The sequence below is a fragment of the Lissotriton vulgaris genome, chromosome 5 (genome assembly GCF_964263255.1).
Source record: "Lissotriton vulgaris chromosome 5, aLisVul1.2, whole genome shotgun sequence".
In the NCBI taxonomy this organism is placed as follows: Eukaryota; Metazoa; Chordata; class Amphibia; order Caudata; family Salamandridae; genus Lissotriton; species Lissotriton vulgaris.
The window spans coordinates 914,507,732-914,534,381 of record NC_141693.1 but is presented as its reverse complement, the minus strand read 5'-3'; the positions used below and the strand labels follow the sequence as shown (position 1 = coordinate 914,534,381).

The following is a 26,650-nucleotide window of genomic DNA, read 5'->3' as shown; positions in this document are numbered from 1 at the left end:
ACAGATATGAATTGGTATGCCCTGTCAAATAAAGCCGCTACTGTATGGCTTTCACTGACCCTGTTATATTGAAAACACCCTCTGTAAAGGACTGGGAAAGTAAGCCTGGTACCAAGGCCCTCTGTGCTGCCAATGAATCCGACATTCTAGTTTAGAACCTAATAAGTGTGTCCTCAGTCAGTGATTATTCACGAAAACCACCAAGTCAAACACACATAATACTGTGCAGGCAGATTGCATGCAATTAGTGTAATATCAGAAAAATGCAATTTAAATCTGTATTGATCTTGTCGCGAGTTGTGCCTGAGCCCAATCACTTCCTAAAAAGAAGGCTTACAGAGTGTTACAAGTGCAAACTTGGCTCACTTTTGGTAGCCTGACCTGTAATGTAAGGCAGTCAATAGATGTGTGAGGTGTTGTGTGTAAAAAACGAACTGAAGAACAATTACAGTTAAACAAGTAAAGTACTGAAATACTTTGACCAGGTGTAAATAAATCTATATTAGAGCAGTTTGAAATATAAAGCCGTAATGTATGGATAAGGTTTTCAAAGGTTATGGAAATAATACAAACGAAATCAATAACGAGAACCACTAGAGTAAATTCATTGAAAATGTGACAAAAGATGGAAATGTTTAAATGTCTTCCAAGGGCATGCTAGGACCTAGATGCCAAAATAGGCTGTTCTGAAAGCGCACACATGCAAACTGAAAGAGGGTTACAATGGTCAATAGCTTTTTGTGTGCACTTAGTCTTTAATGCAACAGAAATGTCACCAGTTGGAACCCACAGCTAAGTAGGACGCTATGAGCTTATATACAGTAGTTGTGAGCCTTGACGAGCCATTGAATTGAAGAATACACTGCACTGCGCCAGAAGAAGGGACCCGAGGCGTCCAATGCTCAACAGATGTGTTCGGGATCTTCTTTAAGAGGTGTGTTTGTTTCACATGGGTTAATAGGAGTGTCTGTATGTTCAAGGGTACTGCTGGAAGATTTTTTCCATTCAGAGCTATTAACCTGAAGCTGGGACATGCAGAAATCCTGTACATGGCTCTGTAGAGATCAGAATGTGTTCATTGGGATGTCAACCTTCCACTATATGAGGTGGTTTCATTTTTCTCAGGCAGATGCTGCTGGGTCAGCTTGGTTCACATAATAAAAGCCCACAAAAGTTACAAATATTTAGCGAGTGGTAAACTTAGTGTTAAGTGGTGAGAAAAGGTTAAGTCAAAGCATTCAGGAATCTTTATGACTCGTCACAGTGACACAGATCCTGCTGAAAGAATATGGTAGGAATCTTCCCCAGTGACTACATGCATCACATCTTCTCATCAGCACCCATTTAGCTGAGAATTCTTATAACTAATCACTATTTTCCATTGGATCTGTATAGTTTCCCTTTGCCATCGGCTTAGAAAGAGAGTCCCCATTAGTCAAACAGTCTGTACCAAGCAGACATACATTATTCTTTCCTTAAATGTCAACCTGGCAACAGTCTCCCACCACTCAGCTGCCTAGTAATTGTTCTTATATTTTCTTTTTCGCAGCATGTTCCAAAGGTTTAGTAGTCTGGTCATGGTTTCATAAAGGATAAAACTAACATACCCCTCAAAATTCCCTAAATAGACCCCACCATCACAGCTTTTACTTTCCCAAAACTATAATGAATGTTCCACTCTAGAACAGTCAACCATTGCAGGGGAAATTTTCTGGGAGTCCCTCTGTGAAACTTACACTTGGCAGAAGGTTTTCATGGGCTGATAACCTTTTATCTCATAACTCCACACCTTCCGGTCCGGAATGGGAACCCAAAGCAGTCTTGCCAAATTTTGTCACACCAGCCCCCATATGGTGGGCGAGTGAGTGCAGAACGCATGCCTGACCACTATAAAGGAGTTTTGGGGTGTTCCCTCCCTAAGAAAATTTGGGAAAAAATGGCAAACGTGCATTCTGCAACACATTTTTCATTATACATTCAATAGTATTTGGTTTTAAAGCATAGTAATTGATGACCTTGAAGTGCACCTGGATACAGCAATCTTTTTTTGAGACTCTTCAATTATTTCCTATCACCCTCCAACAGTGTCTCTCATCTCTTCATAGTCCCTCTCTCACATGTATTTCATTTGTTTTATAACTCCTCTCATACCAGTGTAGGGTGTAAGAGCATTTTACATCACACACATACAGGGCCGACTTTAGTACTTGTGGCGCCCTATGCGACAATGTTTGTTGGCGCCCCTCCCCAATAACCACCTCACCATGGATTCCCTCACTACCACCATTTGACAATGCCCCCCCCCCCAAGTCTCCATAACCACTGTCTCTCAGATTAATTTAGTTTTATAGTGGTACTCATACCAGTGTAATGTGTCAGAGCTCTTTAAATCACACACACATTGCTCAGAGACAATCATATCTGTGTAAATCTCTCTATAGGAAATGTTACATACAAAATAGGACTACAAGGTGTAGGAATCACAGGTCATCCATACTGGTAGGCAGTATAGTTTAGGAGCCATTGGTCTGAAAAAGCACAATTTCAGAACTTACGACGCAGCACCATTCTTAGGGGTTCCCTTTAATAATAAGAATTGATTCCTACCCAAATTACCCCTTTTTGCAAGATTAAGATAATGAAAGACTGTGGGGAAAAACAGAATGCTCTAATATGTACCTTGCAGTCTGCATTCAGCTCTTTAATGACAGTTAATAATTCACTGTTCTATAATAGGATTTTAACTTTTAAACTGCCAGTAACAAAAGCATCTCCCTGACAAAAGCAATAACCCATTGACCTGTTTATAGTATATGCACTTTGCGATCTGAATGGGACATGTTCTTTGCAGCTGGCACGTTAACCCTCTGTGCTACACTATGAGTCAAAACGTCCACTATCAGACAAAGCTCTAGTCTCTCTACAGGAAGAACATTAATCACCAGAGTTATCTTGCCATGTTTATTGATGCTTGAACATTTCTGGGACAAGGAACATGGCATTAGGTGCTTTTTAAACAATAAACAAGGCACCCCCACCCTAAGTGAGCGCCCGGTGCGGTGGCACCGATCGCACCGCCTTAGAGCCGGCCTTGCACACATACAGAGACAATGAAACACACGTGTGTAAATCAGTGTATAGAAAATTTACATAAGCCAAAGGGGACTACTGGTAGGCATTTTGTAAGAGTGCCCGGTCTGGGGAAGCACAAACTCAGTATTCAGAATGTAATACAGTGGTTTGGATTGGCCGAACTAATTAGAATTCATCTCTACCCAAACAAACCCTATATAGCAAAATCAGGATAATCAATGACTGTGAAAAAACCATAACATTCTAACTTAGATTGCGATTGTAACTTTTGAACTGCACAGTAAAAAACGGATCTCTGTGACAAAAGCAGTAACTCACTGAGCTATGCACATTAAATAATGTCCTGTGATGTTCATTGTCTACACTCTTCTCAGCAGGCATATTAACCCTCTACACTTTCATAGAACAGTCAACAGTGCCAATAAACAAAACTACACTAAGCAGGTACATCAATCACCAATTATCTTGGCACTTTTATTGTTGACTGAAAACTGTTGGATATGCAAGGAACTCTGCAGTGCTTTTTAAACTGCTGCAGTGCTATAAAACTGGCCACCAGTAACAAAAGTGGACCCCACCATTCCAGCCTCCTTCGGGAACGCCCGAAGCCTGGCACATCAAGTTCGAGCTTTGCAACCTTTAAAACTTGTCCTGTCAAGTAATACAGTGGCATTCCTTTAACAGCACCAGAGGCAGGGTTTCTCTTAGAGAAGGAGAGTCACTGGGTGTGCAGGAGATCAACCAGATGAACAGATATCCTGTTATTGGCGTTCATACATTGCTATAAGTCTAAGCTTAGCCAAGGAAATCCTGGGGCATATTATCAAGGGGGTTTATCTCCGCTTTTTTGGCTTTAAAAGCCAAGAAAGCGGAGATAAAATCATCTCCCTATTACCTAGCTGTCGCTAACACCAGTTAGCGACAGCTAGTAGGAGATAGCGACCATCTTGGGCCCCGCTTTGCATGTCAGTGATATTTATCACTAATGGCATGCAAAGTGGGCGTGCCAAGATGTTAGCGACAGGAAACAGTCGCTAACATCGCTATCTCCTATTACCAACTTTTGGAGATATTCGCGCTAAGCGCGAATATCTCCAAAAGCTAACACCTGCCCTGAGCAGTTCTTAGCCATGTTATCCCATGGGAGGTGGATAACATGGCTAAGAGCATTAGCTCGGTAATGCATGAATATCGCTGACTTTTCAGCGATATTCATGCATTGCGGCCGTTTTTTATCGCATTTGCAATAAACCTTGGTAATACCAAGGTTTATTTGCGATAAAAATCGCTGCAGGTCAGCGGTAATTTTTTGTCTCTAACCAAGCAATAGCGATAATTATCGCTATTGCTTGGTAATATGCCCCCCTATTCATTAATTCCCTCTGCATTGCATATCTGCCATGTTGCATCATGACTCACTAACCCAATGGACTCCCTTCTGTAGTTGGGAAAGATTGTCCTTCTTCCCTTAACGCAATAACACATATGTAACCGGCCGTGGGTTGTTCGGGCCTCTTAGAGGTAGCGTGTTATTCATCACATATTGATTGTTGACATGAGGTTCTGCCTTGTTACCTGATGCCAAGACAGGCTAGATACACAGTAGCAAGGGCCAAACTGAGATGGAAGGGTATACTATTTAATTTAGAATATGTGGCCTAGGCCTGGAAAGTAGACCTCAAACACAGTTACCCATATCCCAGAAAGCTTCTGCTATGTAGGCTCTCACTGAAAGCCACAGGTGTGAATACCAGAATCTAAATCTGATTATTGAATTCTATGATGTAGCAACAGTGGGTAACAAAGTATGTATGCTAGAACTGCTACATGATAAAAAACAATCAGGCTGCTCTTACAGGGCTCTTTGAAGACCTGTCAGAGCAGCACCAGCTCTCTGCTCAGTTGGTGAGCAGAGAACAAAGTTTCAGGAGGGATGAGGGAGGGAAGGCCAGGGCGGTGGGGTTTGGGACAGAAGGCCTGCAATTCATCTTTTACATTTAAGACAGGGAGGAGAGGCCTTATTATCTATGACCTCCAACTACTCTTCTGTCCCTTTGTTACAGATGAAAGCGGGCCAGATGATTTTGGGGGCTATATTTGCTACAAATTCTATATTGGTAAAAAGTGAATAATTGGGATGTGTTTCAGCTCAGGGTCTGAGTGATGCCATAGACAGTCAAGCAGCGCTCTAGTTGCTATTTGATGTGATTCTGAACCCTTCGGTGAACATCATGCCTGTTATGTGCGCTTATCCATCTATAATTCTTTATGGTATATCAAGAGAACATGGTGTTATATCAAGAGGACTTTTGTCATATGTTGAACGTTATTATAATCTCACTTGTTGCGCAACCTATGAATAGTAACCTGCTTGATCTGGGTGACATGAAGCCCAGATTGAGCCTCAGTTACCACTGTAAATCATAGATTAGATTTAAGATGGAAGTTTTAGAGGGGCCAAGTATTTTACTAAGCAATACGGCTACCAGTGTGATTTTATGGCTTTTTTAAAAGAACACTTTATAGTCTCACCAATTGAAGTTTAGTGGTATTGCAAGTGCTGTTCTAATAACTCTTAAGAGTAAAAATACGATTTACAATGTCAAAGGGCTCTTTTACTAAAGGGGTTTGTGTGATACCATCTATATAGTCATATAACACTAAAATACTTTAAATTTAAAGTCATACTGTATAATGAAGGTGTACGGGATCAGCAACAGGAGAGGTGTGATGGAGCGAGTCTGACACGTTGAGTAGAGTTTTTAAATACGGTTTTATTTTAAGATATGCTTTTCGCCTTCTACTAGTCTGTCTTATTCGAGCAAACTCGTCCGGCTCCGTCCTGACTCCTTTGGGAAAAGAGGGAAGTTCCAGGGTGCTTCTACCACGCAGTGGTCGAGAGTTCTCCAGACCGGAAGTTATTTGTGGTCGTCGGGCCGAGGTCCTCAACTCCGGGCGTGCGTGAAAAGAAAGGAGATAACAAGGAGTCAGTCTGACGACCCTCGTAGAAAGGTAGGGACCAGGGAGTGAGGGACACCAAGTGAATGAGTGTATATTATACGTAAGTTCCTGTGCCTTTAGTGCTCGTGAGGGAAAAGGGTAAAGTAGGCTATACACGATATACACTAGTAGTTTCACTTGTTTACAGCCCTATTACGAGTAACCCATCCCACCACTTTGCCCCGTACCTTTGAAAGCCACGCTCCTCCTGCGGGAGCGTGGCGGGGCGAATCACCGGGTCGTTGGCCTCCTGGCTTGTAGTCCACAGCTGTGCTCGTCAGGGAATCTTCTCCGCCGTACTCCGGTTCCGCTCTCAGTCTCCAATTTCGTACGCCTTCTCCTCCTCGGGAAACGCTGTCCCCGGTCTTCCAGGTTTCACCTACTTTTAAATCTGCGACGTCCCAGGTGGGTGGAGTCTCGTCTCCCTCGACTGCAGAGTTAAAGGAGCCGTGTTCCTTTTCACCTTCGGCTCCCCACACTTCTTCTGAGCCTGCGCGAGTCCTTTCCTCCGGCCAGGGAGAGTTTGGCTGTTTGTCGGAAATAGAAAGGGGAACAGCTGACCACCAGTCTTTAACATTTTCAACACTGAGTTCTCCATTGTGGGTGTCAGGGTATATTCCCGCCCCGTCACAGAAGGTAACAATACTTTGGATGATTTTCACAAATGGAAATGTGGATAACTATTCGATAGTAACCATCTCTATAACCAATTCTTAATCAATGTAGTTGGTTATTCCTACAGATAGGAAAGATCTGCCATTTGACACTTCTCCTCTTATAACTATTTAGTATTTTCAAATGCAGAGGGTGTCTGCTATCTTGTGAACACTAATCCACAGGTGTGTTCCAAAATAGTGCCCCTACTTCCTACATTCCATATGATGTCTTAGTCAAATACTTTACCAAGGCTAATCTGCAAAATCTATATCTGTTTAAATTACAGACACTTCTCAATTACAAATCAATTTTGTAATTTAATTTCAAAAAGCTAAATTGGAAGTGAGCATCATCACTTGAATTCTAGCCTCTATCATCATGCGGCATATCTATGGGTGTGTTGTTTCATGGGAGTCCACGTTGGGCCACTTTTTTTTTTAAACCTTTGATTAGCTTCTATCTGCCCTCATCACCTCTCAAGGCTTTGGGGTTCTAAATGTGTCCTATGATATTCACACTTTGCTAAAGCTGACTTCTGCTGCCACAGAAACACCTGCATTCTTTCAATCAGGCATTTACCACCTCTTCCTCTGGTTGACGCATTAGCTGTGATAGTATTGTGCCTTGACTACAATACATTTTAGGTTTCACCTGCACAGCTCTTGTGCTGTGCTTGTGAAATCTAATGTATTCAATATAAATCTTAAATGGGACTTACATCCTGCCCCTTGCACCCTTGCTTTTTATTGTTCATGTGCTTGCCACTTACTTTTACTCCATTTTTATTGGATGTAGCATACTATTTCTTGTTGGTACTCTTGTGTAAGCACTTATCAGTGTCCTGAGACCCAAGTCCTGACTTTGTGGGACTTTTTTTAAAAAGCTTTTGCCCGTTCAGTGCTTGTTTTTTACTTTCTGCTGAGTGCATGGCTCTCTCCATTCCTCATGTTGTCCCCACCTTTTCCCTCCTCCTGTGCACCACTTTAATGACAACCATCTTGACACATCTCACTATCAGCCCCTGTGAGACTGCTGCCATCTTGGAGTCAGGTAGCAGTCGCGCTAAATAGAAATCATGAGACTTCACAGATTTAGGAGTGATTATTGTTTGTGCTTGAGTGCACATGGTTCATAGCCTTTGTAAACTGGCTGATGTGTGTGTGCAGGGCTGTTTTGCTTTGAGTAATGTCTTCCATGAGTGCATGCCTATTACCGGAAAGAGCAGCACAGTGCTTGCCCTGTGCTTGTTTCTGCTGAGTACATGGCTCTCTCTATCCCTCATGTTGCTCCCCCCTTTTCCCTGCCCCCATGCACCATTTTAATGCAGAGGATAAGTCCAGATACTTTTACCCAAATTAGGAGACACCTCCTAGTTACTACAAACAGGCACACTCTGTGCGGCGCATAGGTACTTCTCAACAGATCTTTATCCTCTGCTTAGTAGGCAAATCAGTGTGGTTCCGCCCACGGATTGGTGCAGGGTGGTGTGCTCCACCCCAACCCCAGTCCGGGTGGCACAGTCCGGGCTGGCATCCCTGCAAGCCCTAGCTGTGGTTGACAGTTTACGTTCAGAGCCTGGCTCCACCCCTGCACCCGACAGCCTGGATATTGCTCTTGAAACCGTCCTGCTGCTGCCTGCTCCTCCTGCACTGTGGGTTGTGTCAGTAACTGCCCACCACAGAGGCACTAACTCCTACACAGACTAGCCTGGCTGCCCACTCCTACGCTCTCCTCCCCTGTTGAGGATTCACCTCCCACTCCTGCTATCTCCTCTGCCCTTCTCACCATGGAATATTTTCATCCCACCTCAGGGTCTCCTTCTCCTGCACCTTGCTTCCCTGTGGGGATCTCACCTCCCCCTTCTGCTGCCTCCTGCATCCTTTTCACATCCACACAAGGGCTCTCCTGCACCTTCCTCACTCCATCCACTCTTGCGCCGTCCTCCATGGGGGGGTTTAATCTCCCACTCCTGCTGTCTTATCAACCCTTCTTACTGTGCCATATTCCCCTCACACTTCAGGGTACTTCTCCCTCCTCTGCATGTTCATCACTGTGTGCTGTCTCGTAAATGCCTTGCTCCCCAGCACCTTCTTCGCTTTGCTGCCCCACCCCCAAAAGGGCTCCTTCCTTGGACCACCCGGAGCTATTCTGTATAAACACCCCATCTACTGTATCCACATGTATAGCCTCCTCACACTAGTGATAGCCCTTTCACACTTAGTGCTTGTCTTTTCTCTCACTAAATGTTTATCATTCCGTGCCCATCTCGCCCCACACTGCCACACTTGCATGCTCCTACTCCATTCTCTTTACACATTCTGATGCCAAACCAGGTTATCACCCCCATCCCTCCCATTGCACCCTTTCTAATTGCAATATATTGGCTACTGGACAGCGTGGCTTACATTACTGTCTCTCAACTTCCTGCACACTTCTACAGATTTGTACTTGTTATTTTTCTTTTCTTTGTCTCATTTTCCTGCACTGCGCTGCTTAGATGCCACATGTGGTAGAACAGACAAGCTATGCCTAGCCAGGAGCCAGGTGATTTGAGCAGTGCCCAGGCATCTGTCTCCTGCATATTAGGACACATGAAGGCTTTGCCTCATTTTGTAACTTTGCACAACACGTACATACCTTTCACTTACTCTCAGACACTGCTCACCATGCACACTCACCCACCATTTACTTGCAAAGTCATCCTGAGATTGCGCTAGCATTCAGATACTGCGCATCCACCAATCACACAGTGCTGACTATACACTCACACATCATTGACATACCTCTCACCCAGCACTCACATTCTTCTCGCCCTCCACACACACCTCCCACCCTGATCTCAAACCGCTCAACCTACACTTATGCTGTTGATATACCTCTCACCCTATATTTGCACACCTCTTACCTTGTTCAAGGTAACATCTCTCACCCTGTGCAATCACACAGTTCTCATTCTTTACAGAACAAACATCAATCACCATTAACTGAGGCACTTTCACCCTGCACTCAGACACTTATCAACCTTCATTCATTCACCACTCACCCTGCACAGAGAGCACTCACACCATTCTCCCCACACTCAAACACTGCTCCTACACCTCTTAACTTATTGTTAATCCCATAGGAAAAATCTAATGCATTTCCCAATGCTTGTTCTGCATGTGGGTTCTTCAATTGATCTATTATAGCAACTGCAGCTTGTTCAAAATCTAGCTGTCAGAGAGGTGGGAAGACAATTCTATAGCGCTCCACCTCAGAGATCTGAATTTGGCTGCCACTCAAACACAGTGATGATAAAAACTATTCCCTGATGCATCAGTCTGTGTGCAGAACTATCTTCTATTTTTATAATATAAGCAACAAGTCATATTTCCTGAGGCGGGCTCTGAGGTGTGCTTGGAACACTTGCTTAAGGAACATTTATTTGAAGAGAAAGAAGATACAGGAAGATTGTTACTGGCCATAGCTGTTTACCTTTGGAATAGATAACTTTATTATGTTGTGTACTGAACTGGACTTAAATCATTTTTGTAATCTCAAAATTATCTGTTCTTCCTGGTTAGGACAGCCTTAATGAAGCCACCACAAACCTTTAGTGACTCAATTACAAAGACTTGGCATAGGGCTGTGTCGCAAGTCATTTTGCTGCACTGCCCTACATCAATTTGAAAGGGCAGGAATGACCATATTTCAGACAGCAGCGGCGTACAATTTGGAGCCGACCTCCAACGCCGGCTCCCTTGCCCCATAGTGCAAGGGTGGCAGTGTTGTTAGCATGATTGTTTTTGTGCAGGAAGGGGTGCCTTCCTGCACAAAAACAATCATGAGTGGCGTTTTCCTCATTCTGTGTGTGCAGCACACATGGAAAGAGGAAAAAACGAGGAGAAATGTAAACATTTGTTCTAGTTACGCCTACTCTGGAGAGGCATAACTTTTTGGCGCTGTCCCAGGTTTACATGATATTGTAAATCTGGTACAGTGTCATATTCCATGAGTGTTAAGTGGCAACACCCTTGGAACACCCTTGGAACACCTCCTTGATGTAGAGTAAGGCAACCCATTATATTTAATGGTAGTATAAGGCAAGTGTTGCCTTGTCACAGGGTGGCTTTCCATTGGCTCATATATGTGATTGAGAGACCTAAGCCACCAGATCATCATAAAATGCGACACTCCAGTGACACAGGCATCTTGTAAATGAGGGTAGTGTTCATGTGCACTATTAACTATCAGAGATAGATCTATACTTAAATATATATGTAGGACTTGTCCCTTTTTGGCTAAAGTTCCCTAAACGTTTTGCTTTCCCCCTACACCTATTCTCTGACATGGTGTTGCCAACTTAGAAGTTTTGGATACTTTGCAACTGCTAAACAGTGTCAAAGTGCAAGTGCTCTCTGTATAAAGTGAAATGGTAATTGGTTGTCCATGATTGGTATGTTTGCTTACTAGTAAAGTACCAGGGCTGGTAATGCAAATGCTACTAGTGGGCCAGCAGCACTAATTGTGCCACCAACACAAGTAGCCTTAAGAAGGGAACACAGGCCTGCCATTGAAGGGCCTGCGCCCAGTTTGTTAAACTGCTATGTTGTTCTTTTAAGTGCACTCACTTGTCAGACCTTACCATTCCCATTCTATGCACATCAGACACCCCTATGGTGGGTCCAGGATACCCCCTGGGCAGGGTGCAGTGTAAGTGAAAGGAGGACATGTACAATGGTGTGTGCCATGTCCTGACAGTGAAATAATCTCCATTTAGTTTTTCACTGTGGATAGGCCATCTTGCCCATAGGATAGAATGGGAAGGCTGTGTAATATGTTTTCCAGCCTATCTTCCCAAAGGCTTAAGATGGAAAGGTGAAGTTTAGTATGCCTGAACTCACAATGTAATAACACATCTTTTTATGAAGGTGATTTTTGCATTGTGGTTAGAAGCCACTCTTTTAGAAGTGGCTGAGTTTTTTAGAAGCCACTCTTTTAGAAGTGGCTGAGTTTTTGTGCTCTAACATTTATGTGTGTCTCTGCCTGGCTGTGGATTGACTGTGTGGATTTGAAAGCGATCAATTCCTACCTGTAAGTGCATCCCCACCTAGCGGCAACTTTTTCTTTCCATTATTGGCGGCCTGCCCGGTCGCGGGGTTGCACTACCGCTTACAACTGCGGGTCCACAGCTGCCTTATTAGGGCAGCTTTCTGTGGTACAGGAGGTGCCTTTACTTGCGGGGACATTGACAATCCCTTTAATACTTTTTTTGCATGTGAATGGCGGCGGCGACCCACTTGGGTTTTACGGAACCACCAGTCCCAGAGAGCATTGCTTCAGGCTTAACACCTGTGCATAATTACTGAGGGTATTTACTGGTGCCTGCAGCTTGCCGTCAGGTCACATGTGCTGCCACTGAGGAGGGCGTTGGCCCAAAACGCGTCTGGCAGGAAAGGGACTCTGTTTGCAGCTCGCGCCCTTGCGTTGGCATCAACTCCTACCTGTAAGTGCAACCCCACCTAGCGGCAACTTTTTCTTTCCATTATTGGCGGCCTGCCCGGTCGCGGGGTTGCACTACCGCTTACAACTGCGGGTCCACAGCTGCCTTACTTGGGCAGCTTTCTGTGGTACAGGAGGTGCCTTTACTTGCGGGGTGCTTGCGGGGACATTGGCAATCCCTTTAATACTTTTTTTGCATGCGAATGGCTGCGGCGACCCACTTGGGTTTTACGGAACCACCAGTCCCAGAGAGCATTGCTTCAGGTTTTACACCTGTGCATAATTACTGAGGGTATTTACTGGTGCCTGCAGCTTGCCGTCAGGTCACATGTGCTGCCACTGAAGAGAACGTTGGCCCGAAACGCGTCTGGCAGGAAAGGGACTCTGTTCGCAGCTCGCGCCCTTGCGTTGGCATCAATTCCTACCTGTAAGTGCATCCTCACTTAGCGGCAACTTTTTCTTTCTATTATTAGCGGCCTGCCCGGTCGCGGGGTTGCACTACCGTTTACAACTGCGGGTCCACAGCTGCCTTACTTGGGCAGCTTTCTGTGGTACAGGAGGTGCCTTTACTTGCGGGGTGCTTGCGGGGACATTGGCAATCCCTTTAATACTTTTTTTGCATGCGAATGGCTGCGGCGACCCACTTGGGTTTTATGGAACCATCAGTCCCAGAGGGCATTGCTTCAGGTTTACACCTGTGCATAATTACTGAGGGTATTTACTGGTGCCTGCAGCTTGCCGTCAGGTCACATGTGCTGCCACTAAAGAGGGCGTTGGCCCGAAACGCGTCTGGCAGGAAAGGGACTCTGTTCGCAGCTCGCGCCCTTGCGTTGGCATCGATTCCTACCTGTAAGTGCATCCCCACCTAGCGGCAACTGTTTCTTTCCATTATTGGCGGCCTGCCCGGTCGCGGGGTTGCACTACCGCTTACAACTGCGGGTCCACAGCTGCCTTACTTGGGCAGCTTTTCATGGTACAGGAGGTGCCTTCACTTTCGGGGTGCTTGCGGGGACATTGGCAATCCCTTTAATACTTTTTTTGCATGTGAATGGCTGCGGCGGTCCACTTGGGTTTTACGGAACCACTAGTCCCAGAGAGCATTGCTTCAGGTTTTACACCTGTGCATAATTACTGAGGGTGTTTACTGGTGCCTGCAGCTTGCCGTCAGGTCCCATGTGCTGCCACTGAAGAGGGCGTTGGCCTGAAACACGTCTGGCAGGAAAGGGACTCTGTTCGCAGCTCGCGCCCTTGCGTTGGCATCAATTCCTACCTGTAAGTGCATCCCCACCTAGCGGCAACTTTTTCTTTCCATATATATATATATATATACTGCTCCAAAGTTGCACCAATAGCGAGTCACTCCAAAGGCGGGTGCTGTAGCGCGGCGGTGTACCGCGCCAATATTAAAGTTCCAAAGAGTGTACTTGTGAATCCAACTCAAAAGACACACAGCACTCGCGAGGTCACAGAAGCGTCGAACGCCAAACTTTATTCAAACAGACGCGTTTCGGGAAAGGCTCCCTTCGTCAGTGTCATAGAGAATGCATTTCGCGGCTCCAGTTTTTTAAAGCGCGAGAGTTGTCGGGAATGACATAAACAACGGACTTTGCCTCGTAATCTCATACGGGCGCCATCTTGGAGAATGTTAATCTCATACAGTTTACATACAGCGAAACATATCAAAGGGATCATGTAACCACATATTACAAACAATACCCAAAAACTTGATTTTTGCCGTGGATCGGCAATTGCAGCACAATCGTGCTGCCTGTAGTCCAATTTCTGTGAGTATATTGACCCAATCCCATAGTGTAACATTGAGGTGATAGAGTTGTCATAACACAAACCTACTTTTTGGGAATTGTGTACATATTTTTCAAAATAATGTAGGGTTTAAAACCAGTTTCTCATGTCTTTTAACCCATTATTCTTATAATCTCAAATCCTTATGCAAATCTTGCCGTGGATCGGCAATGGCAACCCACTGGTTGCCCATTTACAAAACCACCTCATTCATATATACTATGTAGTTCGATTCTCCTCGCGCTTTAAAATAACACAACATGTTTCAAAATTAATAATCACCTAATCATCACCATTCATTTGTGTAATCTCACAACAAGTTTTAACAAAAAGAGAGAAAACAGAAAAGAACACATTGTATGCAATTTCTGACCAGTCAAACATGCTTCAAATTTCATACAATTGCATGTTTTCAGACTTAGATTATATGTTTCTTTTCATTTTATCACAAGTGCACGGACAACTCTTCTCCAATATTAAAACCTCCTGGAGCCTTCGTTTCTAGATCGACAATATAACGTGACTCCAATCTCCTAAGTTTAAGGAGACGATTGCCCCACCCTAGTATGTTCGGGGACATGATCCAAACAGAAATATTGTAGGAGATCTCTATTGCTCTGATGTTTTATAGCAAAATGGCGAGCAACGGGTAAGAGAAGTCTTTATTTGCAATTGCCCTCATGTGTTCCAAAATTCGTAATTTTACTGGATTGATGGTACTGCCCACGTATCAAATCTTGCATGGGCAGCTTAAGCAATAAACTGCATACCCAGTGTGGCAGGACATGAATTTAGTCAGTTTTTCACCTCCCTTAACCCCCCCGAACATCGTAGGACAAGACACGTTTGCTGAAAGCACATGCCTACAGGGGAAAAACCCCTTTGCGTCTTTCAATGTGCCTTTAGATTTCGTCACTGGGTCTAAGTGGCTATGAACCAACTGATCCTTTAGGGACCTAGCTTTCCTAAATGTTATCATAGGGGCCCTGGGAATGTCCATGCCCATTATGTTGTCAGTTTTTAGGATATGCCAATGCTTTTGTAGAATTGATCTTAATTTATTGGAATTGGAAGAATATGGGGTGATCATCCTAAACCTTCCACCCTCTTGTTCAGTTCTAACCTTCTTCTCAAAAAGTACATTTCTGGATAAACGGCTAACTCGATTCCGTGCATCCTTAAGAAGATTAGGTTTGTAGCCTCTTTCAATGAATCTTGCGGTGCAGGCATCTGCCGCTTTTTCAAAGTCACTATTAAGTGAACAGTTACGGCGAATTCGTAAGAATTCCCCGTAGGGGATACTGTTGACTAGCCTCCTGGGATGTCCACTCGAGGCTTGTAGGACGCTATTGCCCGCAGTTGGTTTCCTATAGAGAGAGGTAACTTTTTTTTATCTTTTACCTCCACCCTCAGATCAAGATAATTTACCGTTACCTTACTGATGTCTCCACTGAATGTAAGGTTACAGTTATTGTCATTTAACAATCTGATATATTCTTCTGCCTCTGCTATGGAACCGTTCCAAATTAAAAACAGATCATCAATGTATCTGTACCAGGCAATAGCCTTTTCTGTCCAGATTGCATTCCCCGTGGCCCAGGCTACCTGCTCCTCCCACCAGCCCACGAAAAGATTCGCGTAACTGGGGGCGAAGCAGGAGCCCATTGCCGTACCAGATACTTGTCTAAATATATTGTCCTGGAATAGAAAAATGTTATCGTGCAAACAGAATTCTATCAGTTCCAACAGCATTTGATTATGCAGTGCCAGCTTTAATGTGCGTTTTTTCAGAAAGTACTCTACTGCCCCAATACCCTGTGTGTGTTCTATACACATGTAGAGGCTTGTTATGTCTAGAGTTATAAGACAATAAGCAGAGTCCCATTCTATGTGTTCAATCTTTTCAATGAAGTCAGAAGTGTCTCTCACATAGGATTTCAAAGAAAGTACAAATTCAAAAAGATATTGATCCAAAAATTTAGATAAATTCTCAGTCAAACCACCAATTGAGGAAATAATTGGTCTTCCAGGGGGATTGTCTCGATTTTTATGCACTTTAGGTAAGTGATAAAATGTGGGAAGAATAGGATCCATTGTTTTCAAAAAGAGATATTCATCAAGGTCCAACATTTGATTATCCTGCCATTTTTTTAGTAGTTGATGTAAATTTGCTTGGCTTTCAACATAGGTTTTCTTCGTACAGGGCTCATAACACTTGATCTCACTTAATTGACGCATAGCCTCCACTATGTATTTATCCGTAGAGAGGATAACAATGGAGGCAAGAAAACAATGGATCCTATAGTTATACGACTGAGGAACAGTCAGGAACAATAATGAAGGCTGATAACACCAGTCACTTGTCACGTGTGCCCGGTTCTTTCACAATTTACTAGACACCAATTAGAGTTGATTCCGAATAAATGCAAAGTGTGCACAACAAATGGACATGCATGTACGTTGGAGAATCAGTCAGTAATTCAGCCCTTGGCTACTTTTCTCCCTTCCTTTTTTCTCCTTTCTTCCTCCTAAACAGGTGGTTGTACTAGTATTACAGGCAGGCAAATGTTGTCAATTTTAGTCCTGATGATGATCCCATGTAACTAGAGCAAGAGGGATCGAAACGTCGACTTCAGATAATGCTTTCACAACCTAACCAGTTTGTTTTACTCAGTTGTGTCTAGCATTTTCATGGAAATACTTTAATCCAAACACTGAGTCAAGTGGTCATTATTGCTCGTTTTTTGCCTGTGAAACGCTTTTCCTTTTGTGTTGTTTGTCTCTCTTGAGTAAGGTACAGGATTGTGCCTCTTAATCATTTATCAGTTTTGTTCATTTTTGTTCAAATAAATACCCTGCCCGGCTGGACAGAGGACAAATATAGTCTCCTATTATGGCCTATATTACATTGATGTCGTTGATTCTGATAAGCTAAGGACCTTTGTTTTTCAGAGCATACTTCCCCACGGTCCTCAGCCAACTGCTGGGGTTCCCTTGTTATAATAAAAAGATTACATTCTATAGAGTAATCAGAAGACAAAACATGTTTATACAAGACCCAGATAGTATGTCTATTCTTCCAAAACTATTTTCTATATCTGTTCCATATAGTACTGTGCAAAGCATGCCCAGATCACGTACAGAAGTTAATAGCATAAAATGTAAAAATAATATAGCCCTTCTTATAAATTGTGTCTCGATGATGACGACATCTCCCTTGCTATTGCACTACAGTGTAAAAAAACAAGAAAAATTCTAGATGTTATAGATGACACTAGTGTTCAATAATAAAGGACATAGAGATAAAGTATATTTGAGATACATCACTAAAATGTACATAGAAATGTCTAAACTTCATGATATTACTCGACATATTTGTACAAAAATGCTGAGCAGCTAGAGAAAATGATGAAATTCATGATTACAGTTAAGTCCTAAGGACACTGCTCTTAGACGACAAATCCATTTCGCCTCTGTTTGCCTCAATAATGTAGTTCTATCTCCACCTCTGACACTTACATTTACATGATCTAATGCGTGGAACGTGATTTTTGATTGAGTGGGATGTGTCATGGCTATGTGTTGCGCAACCGGAGATCGATGGTCCATTTTTTTGATGTCTCTCACATGCTCCTGTATTCGAATTTTCAAACACCTAACACTACTACCCACATAAATTTTATCACACGCACATTGCAGCACATAGATTGTAAAAGTCTTGAACCTGTGCCTCATGCAAACAGTCCAGACTGAACTGCCAAGCCAGGTCCTCCCTGGACTGGAAACAAGCATCCTGGGACTGGTTTCGGGGCATGTCACCTTTCATCAGCCAGGCTAGCTTGAATCCAGTAGCACAGTGAGCAAGGGACCCATGTCTGGGCATACCCATCCCACTTAGGGCAAAAAGTGTAACTGCAACAAATGATCGACGGAATGCTGAATGATTCGAACATTCTCCCCCAGTCAAGAGATCTGGATTAAATCCATTGTTCTTTTGCCCACTACGCCACACCAGTTATGGCATGGTGAGCAAAAAAACGATAGATTTATGCCCATATCTCTGTACTGGGTGAATGTATGACATTCTACTGCATTCTGTCAATCAATTGTTCTTTTTGCATTTGTCACGCCGTGTGGGACGGGTATGACCAGATGTGGGTACCGTGCTCTCCATGGCACTTGAATCAAGCTATCCTGGCTGATGAGAGGTGAAACCCTGAAACCAGTTCTAGGATGCTTGGTTCCAGTCCAGGGAGGACCTGGCCTGGCAGTTTGGGCTGTACTATTCCCATTTGGGCGCAGTGTCAAGACTGATTTGCATATGGCTGGGTTCTACCTGGAATGGCACGGTGAGCAAAAAAACTATGGATTTAGGCCCAGATCTCTGTACTGGGGTGAATGTATGACATTGTTCTGCATTCTGACTGTTAGACCTGGCACCATTGGCGTGGGTCTCCCTTCCATTTTTGCTGTTGCCTCATGTATTTTTGCTGGTATTAGAAGCTTTGGGCACCGTGCCACTGCTATTCAGTCCCAATGTGCAAGTGCTCCCTATTGTAAATTGATGTATTAATCAGTGGTTCCATGTTTGGCTATTTGGTTTACTTGTCAGACCCTAGTACGATGCACTGAGTGTGCCCAGGGCGTGTAAATCCAAATGCTGCTGGTGGGCCTGCAGCACTGGTTGTGCCACCCACAGAAGCAGCCTTGTAAAATGTGTCTAAGGTCTGCCATTGCAGAGCCTGCGTGCAGTCTGTTACTGTCATGCCACTGCAGTCCACATCGAACCGAGAACTTCTCGCATCCCCAGAGAAGCGTGCCGCATAGGGAAGATCTTCACGTCTTTATTTCTTTGTACTTAAACTTTGCTGCATTTCGCTCACTGCGACATTGCTTGTCGTGGAAGCGCAAAGCAACCTAAGGTATATTAACTCAAAGTGTTGCATCTTAAGAACTGAACTTAACTAAGATAAATCTACCATCTTAAAGTAACAGTATTGTGTATTTTTGTTGTTTATGGTCTTGTGGTAACTCTATATAAAGTATACTTATTTTTTATATAAAACCTTGTGTGGTGTTGTCACTCAGTTACTGTATGTGGTCACAAATGCTTTACACACTGCCTCTGAGATAAGCCTGTCTGCTTGTGCCAAGCTACCAAGCTACCAATGGGGTGAGCAGGGATTATTTTAGGAGTGTAATCCCCTTATCCTGACTAAAGGCAAGGGTCCCTATTTGTCACAAGTACCTACTTGTGCCAACTAGAGACACCCAAATCCATTAATTGTTCTTTTTGCTTTTGTCACCCCGAGTTGGACGGGTATGCCCAGTCGTGGGTCCCGTGCTCTCCATGCCACTGGATTCAAGCTATCCTGGCTGATGAGGTGTGAAACCCCAAAACCTTTCCTAGAATGCTTGGTTCCAAATCAGGGAGGACCTGGCCTGGCAGTTCGGTCTGGACTGTTACTATTCGGCGTAGGGTAAAGACTGATTTGCATACAGCTGGGTTCTAATTGGAATGACATGGTGAGCAAAACAACGATGGATTTAGGCCCAGATCTCTGTACTGGGGTGAATGTTTGACATTGTTCTGCATTCTGTCAATCAATTGTTCTTTTTGCATTTGTCACCCCAAGTGGGATGGGTATGTCCTGACATGGGTCCCGTGCTCTCCATGCCACTGGAATCAAGCTATCCTGGCTGATTAGAGGTGAAACCCCAAAACTGGTTCTAGGATACTTAATTCCAGTCCAGGGAGGACCTGGCCTGGCAGTTCGGGCTGGACTGTTCCCATTGGGCGCAGGGTCAAGACTGATTTGCATATGGCTGGGTTCTAACTGGAATGCCATGATGAGCAAAAAAACAATGGATTTGGGCACAGATCTCTGTACTGGGGTAAATGTATGACATTGTTCTGCATTCTGACCATGAATTGTTCTTTTTGCTTTTGTCACCCCGAGTGGGACGGGTATGACCAGTCGTGGGTCCCGTGCTCTCCATGCCACTTGCATCAAGCTATCCTGGCTGATGAGGGGTGAAACCCCGACACCAGTCCTAGAATGCTTGGTTCCAGTCCAGGGAGGACCTGGCCTGGCAGTTCAGGCTGGACTGTTCCCATTGGGCGCTGGGTAAAGACTATTTGCGTATAGCTTGGTACTAACTGGAATGACATGGTGAGCAAAAAAACGATGGATCTAGGCCCAGATTCTGTCCATCAATTGTTCTTTTTCATTATAACAAACTAAGGCACTAATTATGAGTCGGTCGGTGTTTACCGCCGGAGTCGGAATTATTTGTCACAATTTGTAATTTTCTGGTGTGTTAAATATCTCGCCATTCATTACATTTTAACAGTTCAAACCTGCTGTAATTTAACACAGGAGAAATGTACTTGTTCTCCATACTATGGGATTCATCACACCTGATAAATGTTATCTCGGTCAATAAAAGCACCTGGATTTCAAGAAACTCGGAATCAGGGCATAAGTGTCTGTGTGTCTATAACTCATCTCAGTCTAAAAGTGCACAAAATACTGCTACTTATTGTAACCATGATTCCTTGCAGCCCGAATCAGCCAAAAACCAGCAGCATGTTTACGCTTCCTAAAATGTGTTTTTCATTCTGTTCTTTTAGATGTGCAGGGAGTATCTCATTCAGCAAAACCTAAGCAGCAGGCACATTTTGGCAGAGTTGAGTAAATGTGCTCATCAGGTATGGCTTTTACTGAGCTTAACATGAGTATTAAACAAATTCGTTTTTTTAATGATCCATGTATTAAATGCTGTGAATCCTTTCCAGTTTGTCAATTTAGAGTCAGCATGACACATTATTTATCCATTTGTGGTTGAACTTTATGTTCCATAAATTGCTCAGAATTATTAAAACGTTAGTGTCACACTTAGCATGGGATTATGGGAGCCATGGGTTGCATAAATTCCTATGACATTATTTCAATCAGATTTATTACAGGCCTTAACAGGATGAGAATAAGATTTCATCAAAAGATATGCACCAAATGAGCTTTACAAAGGAGTACCGGACTAATAATGTCTCTAATTCTCTGTGCTTTCTCATACAAATTTTGAAGGCCTGTGTTAGATTATTAGAGCTTTTATATAGGTTTTTAGGAACAGCAATACCTTTTGAAAAATGCATGCATGTTTACAGTTACTCTACTAGGGCCCTCGATACGAGTGAGCCAGTAATTGGTGCAATATTTTTCACACATTATAAAAACAGACTGCTTTGTCGGAATTCATTGGGGCAATCAATGACACCAAATGACATGTTTTCCATGATATTGGAGAATAACCTGCAGATATATGAATTTCGCAATATGTGACTTGCCTTTTACTCCTGCTTAAATGTATACAAGAGATGCTGTTTTCATCATAACAAACGTTACCGCACATATCACAATTTAATGGCCAACTCGTACGAACACTTTTAAGAAACTACTAATGAAACCATATATTGAAAGAAAGTCAAGGACGTTACTGTAGATCGGCACAAAGTACTAATAGTAACCAGCAGCGGCTCAACTAGAGCCAAATTACGGGAGGGGCTACTAAAAATTTCAGGGGGGCTGATTCTTCCAGCAATATGCAGAGTGAAGATGCAGGGGCTCTAAGAGGGGGTGAAAACACAATAAAGCCTCGTTAGCAAGTAAATGGTCTTTTAACCCCTCCCATGCCCATGACAAGCTCAGCTCGTCATGAGCCACGGTGCTCCGGTGCTCATGATGACCTCAGCTCGTCATGGCCCGTGGAACGCTCGCACGCTGGGCTAATAGCCCTGCTGTGCTGAGCGTTCCGTTAAACGGGCGTGGTCATGACGAGTTCAGCTCGTCATGAGCACCGGAGCACCGTGGCTGATGACGAGCTGAGCTCGTCAGGAGCATGGCGGCGCTGTGCGTGCCCCCCTTCTCCCCAGCACAGCAGGGGAATAGCCCCAGCAGCCAAGGGGTTTAAGACCTATGAAGTACTCGAGTACAGCTGTGTATGTGCCCTGGAAGCTGTCTCAGTCGGGCTGACACACATGACAGGGGGACTGAAGCCTTTTGAGCCCAATGGGTGTTGCATGCCTAGTAACCAGTGTGCCCCAGGAAAGCATTTATCTGGTTTGGTTAGCGGTCATACAAGCCTATCACAGAATGGCCTTTGGATGTGAGAGACTATATTTCCCACTCCACACCTGGTGCCAAGATATACCACTGAACCCTGACCTCTCCAGCACTTGGTTAATTAGACGGTCGTCTTCTGCAGCTCCAATAACCTCTGGAGGTGTCCCAGCTATCCAAAGGGAAGTGTAAACAATTATGTTGCACAAGTAGGCAACACAGTTAATGGTTTATCAGCTGTTCAAAAGGTGAAGAGGCATTCTTTACCCTAAGAAAATATCTATATTCTTGTAGTGGACTCTCTCTGAGATCAGTAAAAGGACATTCTGACAGTGATCTAGGCTAACACGATGTACTCAGCAGATCCAACGTATCTAGACACTAAACAGCTCTGTTAATTGGTCAGACAGCAATCCTGGTCACCTCTTTGACATAGTTCACTCAGATGAGCAGGTCTGTCGACACCTCGTTCAGGTCTAACCAGTGCTTAATTTGTAAAAAAATCACTGCCAGGGCCCTCATCAGGGGGCCACTGCCGCTTGCACTACTCATTGCCCCTGCAGCACTGCCAGTGATAATACCAACACAACTACAAACCATCACACTACTACAAGTGTGACAATTCAGACTATTCCCGGCCTCCAAAGCTGTAAGACTAGCTTGAGCTGCAAGTATTAGCCATTTCTAATATATTTTGAATCAATAAACTGATGTTGGTGTGCTCATCTCGAAATCAGATCAATAGTGCCACCATGTCGCAGACTATCATAAGTGTTGGTGTTGACAATTAAGTGATGGAGCCGAGCACTGGAAACCACCAGCTTAAATTAAACAGTGGGTTTAACATTACAGGTCTAGTCTATAAACATTGGAAGTTTTCAATGACTTCCAGGGCTGTCACCTTGCCTGCCTAGCTCTGATGCAGTTTTGTACCTTCTGTAAAATTCTGCATGTCTTATAGTTGTCTTCAATGTTGGTTGCATGGGTGTGAGCTACAGTCAATAGAGGGCCCAAGATAAACAAATGGGCATAGCGCTTCGGTACCATGCTGCTTTACTCTTGTTGCACACATTTCATTTTGTTCTTCACTGAGCCTTCCTTGTCTCATCCTTGACATATGTTTTAGTATTCAGGCTGACTGTCATAGTCATCCTGATCAGAGGTAACAAAGTTGGCTGGCATATCCACCCTCACTGGAGGGTGGATATTCTAGCCAACTTGTGAATCAGCCAGACATTGCCATATTCACAAGGAACACTCTGATTTCCCATTGCCTCCATTATCAATACAGAAATGGACTTTAAAGAACTTCCTGAGTGCTGTATAGGGGCATACATTTTGTCTGGTAATGCATGAGGATTAATACGCTTTAAGACAGGGTGTCCTGACCCCATAGCTAACCACTAGAGGTACCCTCCAGGACATATCACACACTGAAGATCTCTTAATTCACGTGAAACCTATCTTTCATGGGTGTTTTAATAGGATCATGCTTTTCTTTAGATTTAACATATAGTCCACAATGTCATGAGCTGGAAATCTCAGGTTGCCTCCCCAATACATTTGAACTAAAGTAAGGGGATTGTTGGAAATTGGGTTACTGGTTGAGGGAGGTGAAACTATTCTGAAGCAGAAACCATAATCACTGTCAAGGTGAGGCACAAGCAAACCTCAGAATGACCTGTGCTTAACCCTCTGGTAGCTTGGCACAAAGCAGTTAGGCTTGACTCGGAGGCTATGTGTATGCAACACTTCAAAAGTAATAAAGTGAACACACCGCACAAGAAAAAGCCCATAGGAATTTAGAAAAATAGAATACATTATTTGAGACATAAATGACAAAAATCCAATCAGGAGAACCGGAGACATGCAATTTCAAAGATTTAAGTGGAAATAGTGCCTAGAAGCGCAAAGCACCAACACTGGTTATCTGGTCGCATCAAACCGGGACAAAGTCACAACTGCAACAAAGTGTAGTTCAGATATAGGGTACAAGTTAGGCCCTCTGAACTAGAGTACCTTAAATTCAAGTTGCAGAGTGTTCCAGGATTCCGCGTTGAAGATGCATCACACAGCGGTGGTTCCAAGGAGCTGTGATGTGAGGTCCTGCACCATTGTCAAGGATGCAGTCAGGGAGAGGCTTTTCATGCAAAGTCCTGTGTCCAACATGCAGCGAACACCGGCAGTTCTGAAGAAGCTGCAGGGCTACGATGGAGGGTGTTGCATTGTCGACTTGAATGCTGTCAACAAGGATGTTGTGATGTGATGGCCTGCGTCGAGGATGCGTCAAGCAGGGGCATTTTCAAGGAGACTGTGAGCTGCGATGAGAATTCCAGTGTCTGGGATACAATGTGCAGTGGAGGTTCTGAAGCAAAGCTGTGACGAGATACATCGGGCTGTGTTTGTTCTGCCCTCAAGACCACAGCTGGACTGGCAGAGCACCTTCAGGCCCACATCCGAGGGTCCAGGACTGGGGTGGCACCACTTTCTGGGCAATGCTCACAGAAAGAAGAGCCTGAGTACTGGGTTTAAGAAAATTGTCTTTCTGTCCCTGTGGCTTCTGATCAGCAGGCCAGCTAACTATCCCTTAGAGTCACTCTGGTGGTCCTGGGATCAAGATGCAGCCATAGTCTTTCTTACTCAAGCAGCAGGGCAACATATTAGCATTCCTTCTGGCAGAACAGCACAGCAGTCCTTCTAAGTCTTCCACATGTCTAGAGGTGTACTGAAGAGTTGGGTCTGAGGGTCCAATATTTACACCTGGTGCCAGCTTTGAAATAGTAGAAGATTCTGGAGGTTTTAACCTCCTGTTTCCCTGCCCTAGCTCCAGCTTTTCTGGGGTCACAAAACACTAGGTAAATAAAGGAAAGATTGCCATGCCCTCAACCCAAAAAGATATAATTGAGGCATAGGAGGCATCCCCAATTCCTATTATGACCCCAGGAGGTGCTAAGGCCTCTCTTCACTTCAGTGTCTCCAGCTTGTGTCACTACTGCGTATTTGCTTCTAGTAAAAATATAAGCTTTATGTGGAGCAAATGTTGAGACTTAAACAGTGGATCTGCAACAGGCCCAATGCAGCTGGTAGTGACAGCTGCTTGCGATTTTCAAAAAAGATAGTGTAGGTGTAAGAGGAGTGTCCACAGCAGAAAAAAGCAAACTTGGAGAAGAATTCATAGCATACTGGACTGAAGGCTTTCTCACATGGCCACAGTAATTTCTGGGCCTCCCAGCAGGAAAAGAAATCTGAGGTGGCTGGATCCCCTTATTGAGGTAAGATTGTCATAGCATGCCTAAGGCTGCTGTTCCTGACTGCCACAAAAACATTCTGGTGTAGTCAGTACACGAAGTACCCTTGGTTTGCTCAAATTGGGACCAAGAAAACAAGTTAATAATTTCATTCTCTGTTTTGCTGGCCAAGAATGCACACATATCACAGCATTGCTATAAATGCATGTTTGTCTAGATGAGTGGTAAATCAATATGGATGGTAAGAACCCCATCTATCAGTGCCAGTAGTTTGAGCTCCTTTGAGATGGTGGGGAAGAACCTTGCGGGACTCATGGATTCTTTGACAAACCGGGGACAACACATGCATTCTAGTTGTGGCTGACCATGCCACCAGTTAAACACTGATTCTGCACTTTGAAGACACTACACTGCCTCTGTGGTTTCCAGAGCACTTTTAAAGATTTTTTTTTCATGAGCTGGTCTAACTTTATTTCAACCTTCATGAATGTTATTTGAGACTTGGGTGATTCAATGTCTAATACTACTCCATAATCAATGGGAATATGGGGTAGTTCAATACTACACTGGGGTAATTAATTGTGCCATGAGGCAGCTCTTAACAGGACAGTGATAACTGCTCCTACTATTGCCAGTAATCACATATCAAGAGGTATCCTAAGAGGGAGTGGAAATCAACTCATATGAGCTACTGTTTTCTGAGTTGTCTCTGTTAGACCTGTCAGCCTTAGGGTGATTTTACCCCAAAACGTTTTGCTTTACTCCTTCAATTTTGCTGATATTGGATTTGTTGGCCTTAGGACCCTGTGAACTTTACCACTACTAACCAGTACTAAAGTGCTTGTGCTCACTCTTTTACACATGGTGAAATTGATTTACCCCCGATTGGCACATTTAATTTACTGTTAAGTCCCTAGTTAAGTGGTACTAGATGTACCCAGGACCTGTACATTATATCTACTAGTGGGCCTGCAGCATATGTTATGTCACCCACTTGAGTAGCTCTTTAAACATGTCTCGGTCCTGCCATTGCAGTCTGTGTACTCAGTTTTAAACTGCAATTTCAACCTGGCAAAATGAAGATTTTGCCAAGCCTAAACGTTCCTTTTTAATACATATAAATCACCCCTTGGTCAGGCCCTTAACACCCATAGGGCAGGGTGCTGTGCAGTTAAAAAGGTAGACATGTACTTTTAAGATTTACAAGGCCTGGCAGTTAAAAAAGTTTAAAATCGTTTTTCACTACTA

General features: G+C 43.8%; 1 protein-coding gene across 1 annotated transcript in view; it reads left to right on the top strand.

Moving 5' to 3' along the window:
• Window positions 1–26,650, top strand: part of KNDC1 (kinase non-catalytic C-lobe domain containing 1) — a 757,927-nt gene that overhangs the window by 380,226 nt on the left and 351,051 nt on the right. The window contains exon 11 of the mRNA XM_086922530.1: window positions 20,669–20,746. Within this exon, the coding sequence (XP_086778656.1) occupies window positions 20,669–20,746 (78 nt within the window). The remainder of the gene's footprint in view (window positions 1–20,668; window positions 20,747–26,650) is intronic.